Here is a 17,299-nt window from a genome sequence, read left to right on the forward strand (position 1 = left end):
CTTTATTCCAGCAATACATTTCGTGGACTGGAGGTCCACTGGGAATATGCCTGGAATGCCAGATGACCAGTCCAGCTCTGCATCGGCTCACTCTCGGTTGGTCAAAGCATTAGCTATTGTAGGCTAAGCCTAGGGCTTCTGCACAATCACGGGCAGTGCCTGGCAAAACAGGGACCCCCCCCCCCCCAGGCAAATTTTACTATTAGCAATCCCGATTGGTTAGCTCTGCCAACAGCACCCTGATTGCTAATTATTGATGTTGCTCTTTTGGCTCCAAAAAATATCTCAAGGGGTCCTAACCACATCAACCTGGGGCCCCAAAGAGTCAGTCCCCCCCAGGGATCAGTACTGTGTGTAGTATCACTCATTGACCTACAGTCTCCACTCTGCATCTGTGGATTTGGAAGGTTCTCCCCCACATTTCCTCTGAGTTCTCCGGTTTCCTCCTGCAGCCCAAAGACATTCAGTCAGGCTACCTGGTGTCTCGAAGTCGCCTGTTGTGTGTCGACCCTAAAACGGACTGCCATCCTGTTGGGGGGGGGGGTGTCCCCCTGCCTCACGCTCTGTGCTGCTGGGATAGGCTCCGGGGCCCCCCCATGACTCTGAGCGGGATGAGTGGGTTGAAAATCAATGGATGAATGAATGTGTAAAAATCTACATGAATACAAAGTGACAGTTGGGTTATAGATGACTTTACACAAGGTCTGCCGTACGGCCGCCTAATAAAACAGAAATTTAAAGCTTTGTGAACATTTACTGTAATACTAACTGGCTCTGTGACCACAGAGTGTGGAGCCTGACTGAGAAGAGTGCAGTTTTGTAATAGTTTGAAGGGATTTGATCACAAGGCTGGAGGCTTCGGTCCTCTGCTTGCTCATTGGAGACCCAGAGCAGGTTTTGCAAGCTCAAAGCGTGACGATGGCCTCAGGTCTCTCAGGTCAGGCCAGTGAAGACAGGGGTCAATGGTGGGATGGGAGGAGAGGGGAGAGACATCAGCGGGAGAAGCTGGGGGCCGGGGAATGGGGTATGAAGGCAACAGTGGAAGGTTCCGGCAGGTTTTGGACACCTGTGAATTTACATGCACCAGTCCTTCTTCCTAACCCTTACCGTTGTGTCCGGTAGTATTGTACGCGTGCAATATCTTCTTCTCTTTTGTGACATGTAACAACTTGTTCAACGATGATATATGGGAGAAAGTTTTCCAGTCACATTTACTGCATTACGCGTCTTTAGGCTGATGATCTTCCATTCTGAAATTCCAATACGCCGCAAAGCACGTGGAGGTCCTCAAGATGGCATGGCAGGTGAGCCACACGCACCGATGACAGGTGGCGCCACGGCCGGCTGCCCCGGTCAAAGCTCACAGCCACATGGAGGAGGTGCCAGGCACCCACACACTCATTCATTCACCGCTGCGAACAGACTGGCTCTGAAGGACGAATTCCAATTTTCCTTTAATAAAAAACATAATTTCAAAATAAATATGTTTTGCTATCACTAAAAACAAAATCTGCTGTTAATAAACTTACCAATTTACAGCACCAATAAATATATAATAATGTGAAAAAAAAAACCCTTAAAACTTAAATGATCACTGACACAGATGTTTGTGGCTTTAGTAGAGGCAGAATGTGTTACAGAGGGGGGAGATGCAGTGTTAGTTAATGCAGTGGAGACCCGGACACAGACGTGTAGTAGCAGGAGGCAGCAGTGACGAGCCAGTAAAGCACAGAACCACAGTCCGACCCTCTGGCTAACTTCCTGTTTGAAGAGGAAGTTGCTGTCCTTTGACGCTTTTCACTTCCAGGAATGTATTCATGGGGTTTTATCTTTTCATATTCTTTCTGTTTTTTTTGTCTTTTTTTGTTTTTATAACAAAAATCCATTCGCAGTTCTCACCAGATAGCCAAGCCGACAGGTAAAACATTTACCGCAGAGAAGGTTGTAACACTGCATATAAATAAATCCAATTAAATAAAGACCAAATACTGAAAAAAATTCTAACATTATAAATTAACTGTAGTGTACTCGAAAAGGGATATTAAGTGTGTATATAGAACGGTATCCCGTAGCTCTCATAAAGGTTAGATTTTTGATCTTTGGGAAATAAACAGACCATAAAAACATTTCCATAAGCAAACGAAAACTGAATACTAATGCAGTGAACTTACAAACTATGGGCCTCTTCATGGAATAACTTCTGTCCATTTCAGTATATACCTACAGTCAATATCCCTTTAGAAATATTTTACACACCAAGTACTATGTGTTAGTCAGTAATCATCTAGGTGGATAAATGCCATCACTACAGCGGAGTTTCTCTGGGTAGCAGGATGTGAAGCCACAACAAACACAGTTCATCTTCCAACTTATGCCCTTCTGCTGAATCTGTCCCGTCTTCCTTTGGAAATGACCTGGATGGGGTCGGCTGCCCGCTCTCGCCGCTCTCTTGCCGTGAGCCAGTTTTCCATTGAGCTCGGTTCATCGTGCAGTGAATCACTGTCCTTGTTTCTGTCCGGCCCACAACATCCACAGCAGACGCGCTTCCTGTGAAGGTTTACATAAGATGGATCCTACCATGCTCCATGCACCAGACGGTGTCCTCGTTTGTTTTCTATAAAGGTTATTTTCTATTTTAGCAGCAAAACATTCAAAGATGTTCTTCCTCTTTCATATGTATTTATAGTCTTTTCTTAATCTCAGTTCAGGAATGCATCTTTAGAGAAAATAATCAAGGTTCAAAGTGCTGTGCCAAGACGATTCCTTCATTTCAGTGTCCATTTGAGTGGCTCTTATCTCCTGGGTTTGTCGCACCTGAAAAAGAGGAAGTGAGACGCAAAAGGTGAGCGACAACGTGGCCCGTGTCACATGGGGCCGAACTCATCCAATCGCTGGCCTCTGCATGTGATCGGTGACAGTCACAGCAAACACCGGCCGTCCTGTGATCAACCATCACCATGTGTATATGCCATTCAACAGTTTACACAAGACACACCAATGGAGATTACAGGAAACAAAACAAGCCCCAAAACCACCAAAGTGAAATCTAAATCACTATTAGAGCTCAAATTCGCCAGTGTGGGAGTGAAATCATGGTTCTTGGTTTACTTTAAACAGGAAAATAAGGCTGATGTGGGACCGATAGACATTCACTCACAGATACACATGTTCACCAATTCATAAACTGATGAACACATACTAATGTGCAAATCTGTTTATCTGCATGGTTTGCCGGTTAGTGAGGATATAGGAGAGACGTCAGATCACTAACTTCAGGTCGAGTATCATGCAGAACAGCTTTGCACTGAGGATGCCTGATGTTTCAGGCCGCAGTGTAAGACATGCAGAAACCGCATGGTTATATTCAGCAGTAATGCAGGTAATCATGCTACATTCCTGCTTATGTGGGGGTCCAGATGGTTCTTACCCTGCAAACCCAAGAGGGTTTCACACATTTAACTTGTTAGTCCTGACATCAAGAAACACACAAGCGTTCACACGTACCCTGCATGCACGGACATATACAGGCAGACAATCACACCGAGACTGAGGCAGGACAGGCATGGCCGACGAGAAGCATGCATTTCTCCGATGGGCCTGGGGGACACGTTGTTTATCGAAATGTTTCATAAACAAACCTGCAAGTTCGTTCGTTTAACTCAAGCTGCTTGGACTTGCAGTCTAGCTCAGAGTATCTGCAGGAGCATTGACAGGTGATGGGATCCTGCACAAACAAGCGCTTTCTTCTCTCTGAGCAAGGCTCACATTGGCTGCAAAAAGGCAAGAAGGGAGAAAGGGAGAAGGTCTAAGCTCTAGGGTCCAGTGAGAGGAGCGGGGATGGGATCGCACAGCCACACACACACGTCACTGGCTCAGCGACGCACCACGCACGGCATTCCACTGCGCGCTTCTCTCTGTGTATCTGTGTCATTGTGTGTCAGTGGATTGGCAGTATTTGACAGCGATGATGACAGTGAGAGGTTTCCTGGTGACATCTGCATTCATGTGAGCCACAGGGTAACAGCAAAATGCCTCTGGTATCATGACAGGAAGTTCCAAAGTCATTGGCTGGGCCATCAGTCCCATAATTCAAAGGGATTTTTAATTCACTCTTGTAGAGCAAAATGTGGATCATGGTCCAATTGATTGAATAGAACTCAGACATGCTGTTGCTTAAAGATGCAGTATCTCTCATTGCATTGCAAAGTTCGACACAGCTACTGTACTTATTTAGCAGAAGCTTTTAAGCAAAGCAACGTACAGTTGAGAAAGCAGAATAGAGAGTGTCCCCGGAGCTACTGGAGGCTAAGGGCCCAATGGCGAAATCGATTCTGGGACATGAACCAGCGACCCATGGGTTCAGCTGATTCAGCACCGTTTCTTACTGTGGGGTTTCCAGGGAATGGCTCAGAACAACCACACAACCTTTCCTTTAAGGTCTGTCTGTCGCTATCCTGACCTATACAGGAAATTAAATCAGAAAATCCACATAAACCCACAAATCGTACAAGCACACGATTATGCAGAAATCAAACGCGAATCCCAGTTACATTCTGCAAAGCAGAGGCGGATGTGAGAAAACGGTGCCCCACAAAACGGGCAGCAGGCGTGATTAGTGCGGCTCTGGGACGCTGTGCCCGGCGGCACCATCACCTAGACATCGCGTAAAAGAGCACAGGTTCTGCCCGAGCCCGTTAAAGCCGGGTTAGCACCAGGGGAACACAGACTCATGCCAGCACAGGGCAGATCAGAAGAAGCGAGCAGCCTCCTCCCAGATTAACTTAACTTAACAAACAGCGGAGTGATGCTCAGCACGCGGCTGACGTACGGTTCTCGCTCTCGCTCCCTGTTTCGCTTTAGGCCTTTGGCCTTCCTGGGTTTTCTGGAAAAAAAAAAAAGGAAAACAATGCAGATACCACTGAATGGAAAGCAGAGTGAGGGAGGCGGGAAACTGAAGCCCTGTGAGATTCAGGCTGGCCCAATTGGGGGAGGGGGGGGGGGGGGGTCTTCAGATAAGGGAGCCAGCGGGTCGAAAGTTAGCCAAGCGAGGGGGGGGATGAAGTGTCTAATGCATCAGGGGAGATGCAGGTGCAAACATGCAAACTGGACCAATGAGACGCAGATGGTAACACACAAGACTAAGGTCCTCTATGGCAGCTAGAGCTCAGCGGTTAGAGCTCAGGGGCCACTGGCTCCAGCTGAATGCTGGTTGGCTACCACAGGGCCCCCACCCTATGAATTATGGCCCCTCTTATAACCTGACAAAAACTCATACAAATGCTCCTGTACATGCCGTCAATGTAACCTTTTTAAAGATCAATAAGGATATATAAAGTTGCTTTTTGAAGAGGGAAGTTGAGGTGATTCTGAAACTTCCTCAGAACATTAACATTAAGTCTACGATCTGGACTCTGACTTAATCCAACCCTGTCTGTTCAGCGGCCGCCCTGGTAGACCCGCACTGATCGCTACTTGGTGAATTTCTCTATGCTCTATTCAACTATAAAACCCAGCCACGCTCCAGCAAATGATCCGTTTCGACCTCTTTCGGGCGGACCTCTATTTACAGCCCACAATAGTTCGCTCCGTAACACCTGTTACTCAAATTAGCATCTGAAAGTAGCAGAAGCCAAAAGGTCAAGGAGCAACGGAGTGGAAAAACTCCGAAGCAGATGAAGGGAGACCTACACTGCAGTGACCCGTGGGCCGAGGCTGCACGCTGAACAGCGGCATAGGGGGGCTTCCTCCTAAAGGTTACCACCATCTACAATACAGAGCATCCTCTGCCCCGGGGGCCGTGCCTGTGTACGCAGTGCATGCTGGGATTGTTTTCCCAGATGCAACAAAAGAAACTGCACCTTCACCAGAGACCATGTTGTGGCATGTGGCTGCCGTTCTGTTTATCTGCTTCTTCTGAGCATCCATCCTTTCATGAGCATGGATGATATGAGCAGGAGTACAGAAGTGAATGAACATAGACGCTAAACCTGTGTGTGCTTTTCTGGCCGTATGAGGTTTGACTCGGCCATTCTGTGGAATTACTGGGGGTCACAAGCAAACCCACTATCCTGACTGCGAATGCAAAGGCCTTTACTTACTTTTCTCTCTTTTCCATAACTTCTTTCTTTGGTCTGAAAATTTTAGAACAGCAGACACATCTTTATTAGTACAGCTCTGGAAATGTCCGCTGTGTCTGTACACCTCTTTTGGGAAAACATTGCCAACAATATTCTTACCTGCATTTACACGATTTGTGTTCTGTGAAGCTCAACAGAAAATTATTCTCTTGTCTTAGGGGTTTGAGTCGTTTAACCTGGTAAAAAAAGGAGAGTGTGAGAGGGGTGTTGTCCTCCCAAATCAGCTACTGGCAGCCTTTGGGCCTAATGATTTCAGCATATGCACTGAACTACATTTAGAATCCAACTTCCTTAGTGTGCAACCAACTTGTTGAAAACCGTCTTTAGCAATGAGGATGACTGGGTCTAAAATAACGGTGGAAAAGTGGCTGGAACAAGGTGGGTCTGGACCAAGTTTGAGGGGCGGATGGAGAAGAAGACCGGGCTGACCTGCAGGGTGACGTTATACATCTCTGTGGGGACACATTCCAGGGCCTCGTTGTTGCAACAGCCTCCGCAACGCTTGAGAACCACGCAGGATGGGATGTAGATGTGTTCGATCTCATCGGGGTACTCCTGCAGAATGTCCACCAGGACCTCTCTCCACTGGCAATAGCTTTTATTGTACACGTCCATGAAAGGAACCACTGCAAGGAAGACATGGAGGAGAACTTATAACCAACAACATCTCCAGCTGAAGGCATCCGGAGTCCCGTCAGCAGAATGCAGTGACCATCACCGACGTGATCACGAAGGATTCCTGGCATGCTGTCTGCCCACGTTTTTGTTAATCCACTCGAAAAACGAAATCTCTTTTCTGAACAAACGAGAGAACATATACTTCAGTGGCGGTGTTTATAGTCTCCTGAGGAACAGGTAGGCCATTCCAGCCCTCGGAGTTTGAATTAGACAGAAATGCTTCTGTAAATGCTTCAAGACGAATGATTCGGTCACGCCAGGTGCTGGTAAAGCAGCCTTAGCCGCCCCCCCTCCCCCCCCAAGCCCCCTGGCAGCCCCCTGGCAGACTGTACAGTCTGCGACGTGGTCGCTGAAATCCTACCTAGCTTCACACATGAATGGCACATTTGCAACCCACTTGCCAGTGAAAAGCTTGGATGCATTTCCACCGCTGTAAAGATAACAAATGCCAGCATAAGACGTAACAATAGTCCTTATCTGGAGATCTACATCCATAGTTCCGCTAACAAAAGCTTTAATTTGCCGAAGTGGAACAACGTGAGGCGAAGGGAGCCACACTCGCTACTCAGCCCGTCTCAGAGCTTCAGTCTGGCTCAGTCTTCACTGCGTTTCAGCTGTTCCTCTAAGCTGATGTCTGTGTGTGTATGGGATGCCACCCCGTAGAACAGCCCAACACTGCGAAGTTCACAACGCCCAGCTGGGCTGCAGCAGCCAAATCCCACACAGCAGACCCACGCTGGTCTCGGGACCCTACATGCCGTACCTCAAGTTGAGCTCTCAAACTGCTCAACAAAAAGCCCAACACACTTACATCTCTGTCTCCTTCTGTCACTTGGGAGAAAACAGACCAACAGTGAAGTATTTGCTATTAATCAGCACAGGTTCTCGTCCGTTTTCCCGCGCTGAAAGGGACGAGGACTGCGCCTCCTCTCTGTTCTGCTACACTCACTGCTGAAGGGCAGCACCAGGAAGGCGCCTCAGCATCCTAGCGGGGTCCGTGTCCGACCGACAGCCCAGCCAGCACCCCTCCCTGTCCTCCCATGAGGCTGCGGCTGCCTTAATTAGCCACCAGCTGTGGGGTATCAGGGCTGTCATGTGGTCATGCCCAGTGCTGCCCCCTGTTGCCAGCACAGTGCCGTTACAGCCATCCCGTTACATTACACTTATACTGGAAGTGATTCACTCAATAAAAAGTGGCATTAATGCATTTTAAAAACATTATAATTCATTAAATTTCACTTTAAGAATGGGAACTACAGTGCTGCTACAGAGATTGGTATATAATACCCATGTACTGAGACGATACAAAAAATGGGGGATGGGGGTTGTAACCCCCCCACCCATCTTATAATCAGAACCGGCCAATACACCCCTCCCCCTCAAATTAATCGTATTGTCATGAATGAGTCTGGACTTCAACCCCCTCCGCAATATTGAATGCAAAGTCACGCCCTTATATATATATATTCACTTATGCACCGATTTCCCGGGATCCCTCCCACTGAGTGCGTCTCTTTCTGCACAGCGCCTCTAGGGGGCAAAATAGTCACTCGAAATAGAGAGGAGCAGGAAAATTCCTCCACTTACCACTTTTGCCTTCTTCTTTAGATGTGGGTGCAGTCTGCCGAGACAAAAGTGACACGTGACTCATTATGGGGCGCATAATTCGTTTATTCCCTTTAACAATAATCAAAGTATATATTTCTTATTAACTTCAACTATTGATTTTATAGACGCAATGACAAAAATAAATCAAATGAATACACAATTATATTGTCATTCCGACGGCAGACTTTACACGGCCAGGGTTCGAGTAACGCTTTTATTTTTTAAATTATGGACATATTGACAGATATTATCACAGACATATCCCCAGCTGAGCTACAAAGCGCCGGATCGCATCCTCCTGATCCATCCCTGGCGGTCTGATCCCCACCTACAGGCGCACTGGAACCGCCACGCCGCGATCACGCAACAGCCCCGAGAAATTGCGTGTGAATCGGGCGCTTCTGGCTACCTGAAGGCTGAACTTACTGTAATCACACAAAGACGCTATTGCAAGTGCTCGTTGTCTATAACAAGAGCCAGAAATCACCTTCTCTAAATGAAAAGTTAAAACTAACCTAATTATTTTCTTTCTTCAATGGAGAAAAGTAAAACAAGACGAGGGCCAATCCAAATGTGTTAGAGTAAGTGTTTTTATTGGAAACGCTTATTGGACACCAAGGGGGTGTGAGACTTTACGTTATAGGCTAATCGTTTATTTAAAACAAAACATTCGCAGTTTATTTGGGACGGACGAAACCTCTTCCGAAATTATCAAAAGAACAAGGCGAGATTTTCTCCTTAATTACAGCGAGACAGTAATGTCTAATCGAAATCTTTCAGAAAATTTATCTTTTGACTATAGATTTAATTCGATATTTATGTTTTACAACTTAGATTGGACTATAAAAGTTGGCCACACTTCAAGTTCAAATTAACTCTATTTATAATGGCCATAATTAGAGTATAATATACTAAGTTGAATTGTAACCAAAAGACCTTTGTTCTATTGGTGCTGATATCAAAAATCTTACTTGTATTATACAAAAGATACAAAATGTATGCATAAAGAAATGTATTTTATTTTGAGATTTTGACTCCTTGTGTTTTCAACCAAATTTCCAAATATCAAAGTTTAGGTAAAACTCTTTAAAACACCAGGAAGGGGGATAAGAAAAATCTACGCGGAGACCATCCTTGGACTGAATGGAATTGCACAGTTAATATAATGGTGACATGTAACCGTGTCCTCTAATGCACCAAATAAAAACGCCGCTGTACCTTTAAAGTCCCACAACGCCGAAGGTGGCTGTGATCAGGCCCCCCATATTCACTCATGTTCAACTTTGGGTTTTGGTCGAAATAATAATAATAAAAAATAAAAAACTTCCGAATAACAATTAAATATTGCATGATTAATCACATCGATCATCGAAAGGCCCTGTCCTCCCACCATGTGAAGGTTGCAATCAGTGTGTTCCCACATCTCAGAAAGCCTGAGCGGGACAAGAGCGATGACCTCGCCGGGGAGGCGACAAGGACGACGGGCGCATTCAGGGGGCGCCAGCATTATTCACTTTGTAACATTAACACTTTAACAAAACGTGAGACGGAGTAACACTGTCTAACAACGGGTCCCCATTTCCCATAATGAACACGGCGCTTACCTTCACAGCTGACAAGTATAGAAGCGTCGTGGAAAATAACAGCATTAAACCGAAAACAAAGTTCATGATTGTAATTCCGAATGCAAGTCTTGGTTTAAAATCCTAAGCGAAGAAAGACTGGTTTCTTCAAGCGCATTTGTGGAAACCAAAATGAGGGATATATGGACTATAGTGGCATGAATCCCATTGGGGTCCCACAGCGGACACCTGGCCGATATCCTGCGATAAAACAGCTTCTTGCAGCAGTTGTCAGTGAAAGTCAGAATAACCGCAAAACGTGGGATCCGCGACCGTTTTTATTCTGCTGCCGATCTCTTGGTTTTTCCCAGCAGTTATAATCCGCATGCATTCACGGTAGATCCCGCTCCTGGCTTGTCACTTCCAGCGGCTGCTCGCCGGAGAGCCGCGTCTCAAACTTTGACGGACTTTCCTACAGCAGCTCAGCGCATTGCCCCACTCGCCTTAGAGCCGCCGCACATTAAAAGCACTTGCAACAGCATTTAAAACATCGGCACTGCCAAACGGCTCCCTTCACATCTCTTCAGGTCAGGTCCCTTCGGTTTGCATGTATTTTTCCGTGCCTTTCATTGATTTCCCTGCCCTTTACATGCAGAACATGGAGTTTCTCTCGGCTTCGCTCCCTTTACTCTGCCGAAATATTGCGGAATATGAGTGTAAACGCAGTTCGTGGTTTGCGTCCTGATTGGCCGACGAACCCCGGGGGGCGGAGCTTGTGGGCTCCGTGGTCGCGCTTCTTCTTCTCCTCCTTTTGATCTGCGATTCATCTTGGGCAGACATATGTAAGGCTTGGGCTCTTTCTTACTGCGTTTCTGAGCAGTATGTCACCTCAGGTGGTCTTTTTGGTCAGAATGAGCTCATTCTGAAACCTGTGGGATTCGGAGAAGTGAAAGTCCCGCTCACGAGTCTCTTTCACAGCCTAACCAGAAAACAGGTACTGAGGTCACGTAACAATATTCGTAATATTCTGACTTAGTGATATATTAGTATTCTGTGCAACACTGACACATGTGAAGACACTGTGCTGGAAGTTTTATTTTGCCTGACGATCGGTGTTTGGAATTAGCGTGATGAATATTGCCGGTTTAATTAAGAAACGGTGTCTGTCACTCCACCCCCCCCCCCCTTCACCCCCCCCACCACCAGCCCCCGACAGTGTTTGTGTGAGAGCTTGATGATGTAGTTAATAAAGATATAGAGTGATATGGTTGTCTTCAGCTCAAGTCTTTGAAACAGCCAGAGAATATATAGTGATAAAGGATTTAGACGTTTTTCCAGGCTGACATTGGAGAGTTAATATTTAATGTCGTACTTAGGGGCCATGAGGTGGTTCGACTCGTAAATATCCGGAGCTATCAGGCAGATAAGAGGGAGCAAATAAAAATGGGGGCTTGGGCAGGTAAACATGCATGCAAATATGGGTGAGAAAATGTGTTATCTTGTCTTCTTTCGTTTTTGTGGTTTCAGACCTATGAACAGGGCTGTACTGTGTGCTTTGTGTCACGTCACTGATGTCTGACAATGTAAAGACCACATGTTTCTGGGAGACCAGCCATGCTGTGTGAGGGGAAAACGCCAGTGGAAATACAAGGACGTGCTAAGTGTCATCTGCTGTGAAATCATGTGAAGGTTCCTGTTTGGTATTTTCACTCATAGAATCTTCTGGATCACTAGGGCATGGATTAGAGCAGACCAGGCACTCCAGATTTGAGACTGCACCCAACCAGAGACAGATCTGGGGCTGTGACCCCCAAAACACCTCTGCAGACTCAAGCGGTACATGTTGCCCCCCCCCCCCCCCCCCCCAAATACACCTTGAGACAGCCAGGATGCATGTGCTCTGGATTTGCTGAAGAGAGGCAGAGGGGATCACAGGCTACACAGAAGAGTTTACACATAAACACCCACAATTACCATGTTGTTCATTGCTTAAACAAATCTGCCTCTCAATGTCCCTTTATTTCAGAGCCTGTGATAGAAAATCATTTTTGGAAACTCACTTTCACTTTCTCCAAAACCTCCCATTCATCCATTTTGCTCTCTGTCTTTTTTCAGATCATGCCTAAACACTTCACCTGGAAGTTGACTTGGCGCCCCCTGGCTGAGAAGAATGAAACGTCAGGCAAGAAATATGTAATTTTTACTTTTAAATATATTTGATTGAATATGATTAACTACACAACGGAGACTGACAAGACCACTAAAATGTGCAAATGGACGGCAGCATTTCTAAAGCCATTGTGTAAATTTGATTGAATAACATGACTCTTCAAATTTTGGCATAGGAAAGCCATTTACTGAGCTTTGATTTGTTTCTCCATTAGGGGGCACTATAGAGTCATGCTTCCTTATTGTCTTCACCTTCAGTCATCCTCTTTGTTTTACTGGACAGTCACACACAGCCCTCTTTAATTATCCATCACATGAATGTAGAAACCGGACAAATCAGCTGCAGCATCAGAGAACATCGTGCCAACGTGTACCTTTGCTTGTCGATGGGGCTGCACCCTCGAGGCTCTGCCAGTTGTAGCCTCTAGTTGTAGGTAAACTCACCATTTAAAGAAATGGACTCTGAGGATCATCCCCAAGGTACAAACAACATGAATACACCCCCAATGGTACAAAAATGTGTCCATTTCTGTACCTTAAATAAGACTAAATGGTACATTTACCTACAGCCGCACGGTAGAATTGGCAGACCCTTGAGGGTACAAGCAAAGGTACAAACTGGTACTTTTTTTCTTACAGTGTGGCTGACAGGTGTCTTGGCCACTTTGGATTCAGTCTAGTCATTGTGAACTCCAGATGATTCCCCCCTCCCAGACCATCCCATTACAGTGACCATCATCCCTCTCACCTATCATGTTCTGCATCAGTCCAACCCTTTGGAAAAGCACCTCTATCTTTGTAACACTGTCTTTTGTGTCCATCTTATTTTTGGTAAATTAAATTGCCATTCAGTCAATCTCCTGTCGCTTAAACATTTTTACTATATTTTTACTATTTTACTAAATTTGTCTGTGTTTGTTTTCATGTAATCATGGTTAATTGCTGAAACATGGTGTTTGCTTCATGCTTTGACAGCCGTACATGCACAGCATTTTCACCTGTATAGTTTTAGCATTTGGTTCAAGGTTCAAACAAGGGTTTCTCATTAAGGAGTTTGAAATTCTGTCAGTAAAAAAATCTGATGATTCTTTTCACAGGATATATCTATCAGACTTGTGGTACGAATGATTCTGTACATTCTGCTTTGAGAAGGGAAGTCCCGAAATTGTAATAAATTGTCTTTGCTATGGATGGTATCATAATCACACATATTACGGTTTAAAAACCAAAACCAGAAGCATACATTTTGAAATTTGCATTAAGTAAAGTATATGTTTGCGCAGTATAACCAAGTTTAAACTGTTAAGTACACCGGATGCTGTACTGTACTAAATTCTATACTAAATCGATTTTTTTAAGTACCTTGATAACACTTTATTAGAACAGGTACTAAATACTGTATTAGATACTGGCTTCATAGTGTCCTGCAAATTATTGTTTTAAATGCTGTACTAAATACTGCATCAAGAACACAGCACTAAATTATGTGCTAAATTCAATTCAGTGTGTTTTAGAATGTACCTTTAGAGTACTTTATTAGAACAGGTACTAAATACTGTACTAAATACTGCCTTCATGGTGTTCTGCGACATACTGTATCGCTATTAGTGCAGTACTGAGTACTGCCCTGTGTTCTGTGTCAGGCTGGCACCCCCCCCAGGGCACACCCCTGCATTGTGCCCCATGCTGCCTGGGATAAGCTTCAGCCCCCCCACCCACCCCCCCCCCACATGACCCTGACCAGCGGTTAGAAGATAGATGGAAAAATGTACAGACTGTAGAAGCAGCCAGCAACAGCAGAGAAGGGGAACAAAAGCCACCTCGGTGGGATTTGTGAGAGAACAAAGCTCAGGGGGTCCAAGGTCATCTGGCTGCTCACTCCTCTAGGCACTGTTAACCATAAAAGCTGTACTGCATGCCCAAATAGTGCCTTGACGAGGCCTTGCTAAATACTGCAGTAAAGCCATCCATCCGCCTTACATTCCTGTTTCCCTGCTCCAGGGCAGGCGGGGCCTGGGGCCTATCGGCGACAGCACAGCCTGAGCACTCTGGAGCAGATGCCAGGCCGTCGCAGGGCACTTCTGCACAACACTGGCAATTTATACACGCCGAACAGCATGTCTTTGGACTAAGGAGGAAACCTGCATGACACAGAGGAACACGTATCTATCTATCTATCTATCTATCTATCTATCTATCTATCTATCTATCTATCTATCTATCTATCTATCTATCTATCTATCTATCTATCTATCTATCTATCTATCTATTACACTAAAATCCTTTACCACTGTACTAAATACTGTACCAAGTACTGTACTAAGTACTGTGTTTATAGAACTGATTTAAATGCTGTGTTAAATACTACCTTTAGAGAATTCCTAAATACTGCATGAAATGCAGTATTGAACCCTGTGTTTAGAGCATTATACTAGATGTGTTCTGTAGATAGTGTCTCTGCTTGTGAATAATGTGTTTGTGAGGGACGGTTTGGGTTTGAATTCTCTGACCTGAGAGAAAAGAACCTCAGAGTCTTCATCACAGACTCCTCATCAGCCAGCTAAGGTCTGACCCAGATCTTGCCCCATCCAGCTCCTGCTTCTCTTCTCACGTTGGCTCGGGTTTCCCAGGCCACTGGAAAGCCTCCACTGCTCTGAAGGCATCGGCTAAATATTTTCAGAGAAAGTGCAAAGGTCACAGGCTGCCGCAGGGACGCGCGGGAGAGATCCTGGGGGCCCTGAGCACATGAACAGGAAGCGAGGGTACGGAGCCTGGGCTCTGGGATGGGGGAGGGAGGGCCCTGGATTGTGATGTAACGCGAGTAGGAGACAGGGAGGTTCTTGGCTCTGCAGGAATACACTCCTTTGTCTGAAAAGCAGAATTAATTGAAAAACAACAAACCGGAGGCACAAAGTGTCTTTGTTTCTGCTAATTGAGTTGGACGCAGAATTCCTGGAAGGCCACTTACGTTGCCCGCATTCACCGCAAGGTAGGGTCCATCCCACCGCTGGTCAGCTTCAGAAACCTCATCCAGACTTAAATAATGGTTGGGAAAAGGGAGTCATCTGACAGGCCAAAATGTCTCTGCCAGTATGCAAGACTGAGCTGTGTTCTTAGAGAAGGGCCACCGCTGTGCGTTTTTGTGTAATAGTCAGGTTTTTTGGATCCAGATTTATTGCGTTCTTCGGCTTGTTCAGATGGCTGGCGGCCGGACATGGACTGTGGCGATGTTTTCCTTTGCTCTCTGCCAGATCCACTTCCTCGCACCCTGACTCCTTGGGGCGTTGTGATCCGGGGGAGGTGTGCCTCCTGCATGCCCCCCTCAGGTTCCCCACGATCCAGGGGAGATGTTCCTCGCAAGCTCGCCACCAGGGTCTGCGTGATTTTAAAGAGACACTGCGCACATACCTCAGGTCCACCGTGACAGGATGGAAATCATGTCAAAATGATGTCATTCGCTAAGCTCTGGGTGGACAACAGCAAAAGGCGATGGTCTGTTTGAGGGTGCCCAGGACGGCTGTCAGCGTAGCGTACCACAAGGACACTGAGGAGAAGAAAGCCAGACATGTGTTACGATTTAGTCAAAAAGTGTGGTCGTAGAAAATTGAAGGATCTGGCTCCAAAGTCAAATGCAGAGAATCTTTCCTATGTTGGTGCCCATCACCTGGGGTCAGTCCGGATGGGTGGTCTGCCCTCGTCTTTCCAGGCCCCAGTGTATCAAGTTGCAGCATAGTTGGCATCATGCCAACAGTCCCGGGGCTCGTCACCACATCCCCATAGGCTCCGCCTTCGTTTTGGACTTCCTTCACAGCAGAATCATCCGCTGGTCAAATTCCTCACCAGATGCCTTTGGTATAACTCCTGTAACGCCGCAGTTTCGCCGTGTCCATGGATGAATTCTTTCTCTGCCCTCTGAATTTGACTATTTCTACTTGGAGTTCAAGAAATCCAAAAGATATCAATCATAGGCATATCTGTCTATAATTAATTTTTTATTTTATTGCACAGCATGGTGGCTCTGAGTCACACTCTTGCCTTAGTACCTGCAACAACGGGGCACTTCAAGCCCACCTCTGTTCTGTGAGTGTAGGTTGTAGATATTCTCCTCACGTTGCGTCTTGTTGATGTTGACGTACAGCGACCATAAAGAGGACATTCTTCTAGAACATTCAGTCTTCTGTTTGGGCCATCAGGCCTATTAATTGTTGTCGCAATTGTGTCCGTCCACCTTATTGCTGGTTGTTCTATCTCTCTTTCTCGCTGGACGTTTGCTTTCTTACGACCTTCCCTTCGCACAGGGACCCCAATCTGACCCCCACTTGAATTTTTTTTGCATTCCTCCATTTGTATTCGTCCATTTGTTTCATGTAAGTATCTAACCTGCTGCCATTGCTGGCTGATTCCCATGGATGTGACCTTATGAAATATGCCTTTCATAAGTTTGTGGATGTTCTTTGGGAGTGACGTTTTCTGTCTATTCTCCCATCTTTGCTTAATCTTTCTTCTCTCAGTTATCTGCCAGTTCAGATCTCTCAGCAAACCCACTCAAACTTCTTAGTCTCAAGAGTCACAGAAAAACAGCCCTTGTTTTTCATTGTTTATTCCATTTTCAGTGGCTTTGTGGATGCAATGTTAGTATTTGCTTTTCCTCTTAGCTTTTTGGTAAATACAGAAGTTATTCTTGAGAAATTCGAAAGGACTCTTATTAAAATGTGATATGAAATGGAGTGTGTCACAGTGGATAAGACAAACCCGTGGCGGATTGAATCCTGTGTTTGTATTTTTTATACTTTATCACATCGTTGTCTGGGTTTCTGTGTCAGCTGTTAGGTGACTCTGCAAATCTCCATTAGCACCTATGTGAGCATATCTATCATATGAAATGTTCTATGATACGGGTGATTATTAAGTGAATTAAACACACTTGTGCATTGGAAATGTGTTTTTTTGTATTTCTTCATTAATCTGTTGCTCTTATCTAAAGCAACTTGTAGTGACCACTCACACATGCTCTTTGGGATTCAAACCCACAACCTTTGCATTGTTAATGCAATGCTCTACTTGTTGAGCTACCTGTCCTCCCCTTGACTTGGTATTGTAACAGACTTGCCTTCCTTGGGTCTTAGTCATTGACTTACCATCAAC

The 17,299-nt window shown here is 45.6% G+C and overlaps 1 protein-coding gene and 1 long non-coding RNA gene across 4 annotated transcripts; one reads left to right on the forward strand and one right to left on the reverse strand.

Annotated features, from left to right (window-relative positions):
- Positions 1-1,435: 1,435 nt before the first annotated feature.
- On the reverse strand, positions 1,436-10,694 carry vegfab (vascular endothelial growth factor Ab). 3 transcript variants are annotated; one of them, XM_048985632.1, is made up of 8 exons: positions 10,028-10,694; positions 8,403-8,436; positions 6,567-6,763; positions 6,237-6,313; positions 6,099-6,131; positions 4,829-4,882; positions 3,639-3,770; positions 1,436-2,814 (listed from the first exon to the last, which is right to left on the reverse strand). In XM_048985632.1, exons 1-8 carry the CDS (start codon positions 10,091-10,093, stop codon positions 2,793-2,795), a joined length of 615 nt encoding a protein of 204 aa, XP_048841589.1. In that variant the 5' UTR covers positions 10,094-10,694; the 3' UTR covers positions 1,436-2,792. The 3 variants fall into 3 exon arrangements, with proteins under 3 accessions (XP_048841589.1, XP_048841590.1, XP_048841591.1); XM_048985633.1 differs by lacking the exon at positions 4,829-4,882 and having other exon boundaries at positions 10,028-10,693; XM_048985634.1 differs by lacking the exons at positions 3,639-3,770; positions 4,829-4,882.
- Positions 10,695-10,778: 84 nt separating this feature from the next.
- LOC125714734 (uncharacterized) lies at positions 10,779-12,174 on the forward strand. The gene is made up of 3 exons (XR_007383826.1): positions 10,779-10,979; positions 11,720-11,821; positions 12,101-12,174. It is a non-coding gene; the product is annotated as an uncharacterized LOC125714734 (long non-coding RNA).
- The last annotated feature ends 5,125 nt before the right edge of the window (positions 12,175-17,299 follow it).

This window comes from Brienomyrus brachyistius, chromosome 19 (genome assembly GCF_023856365.1).
Source record: "Brienomyrus brachyistius isolate T26 chromosome 19, BBRACH_0.4, whole genome shotgun sequence".
NCBI classification, from domain to species: Eukaryota; Metazoa; Chordata; class Actinopteri; order Osteoglossiformes; family Mormyridae; genus Brienomyrus; species Brienomyrus brachyistius.

Excerpts from the sequence above, each read along its gene's own strand:
- vegfab (XM_048985632.1), bottom strand. The coding sequence starts at position 10,093 with ATGAACTTTGTTTTCGGTTTAATGCTGTTATTTTCCACGACGCTTCTA. Across the intron at positions 8,437-10,027 it reads TATACTTGTCAGCTGTGAAG|ACTGCACCCACATCTAAAGA; the intron begins GTAAGCGCCGTG and ends TTGTCTCGGCAG. Across the intron at positions 4,883-6,098 it reads GTTATGGAAAAGAGAGAAAA|AAAACCCAGGAAGGCCAAAG; the intron begins GTAAGTAAAGGC and ends TTTTTTTTCCAG.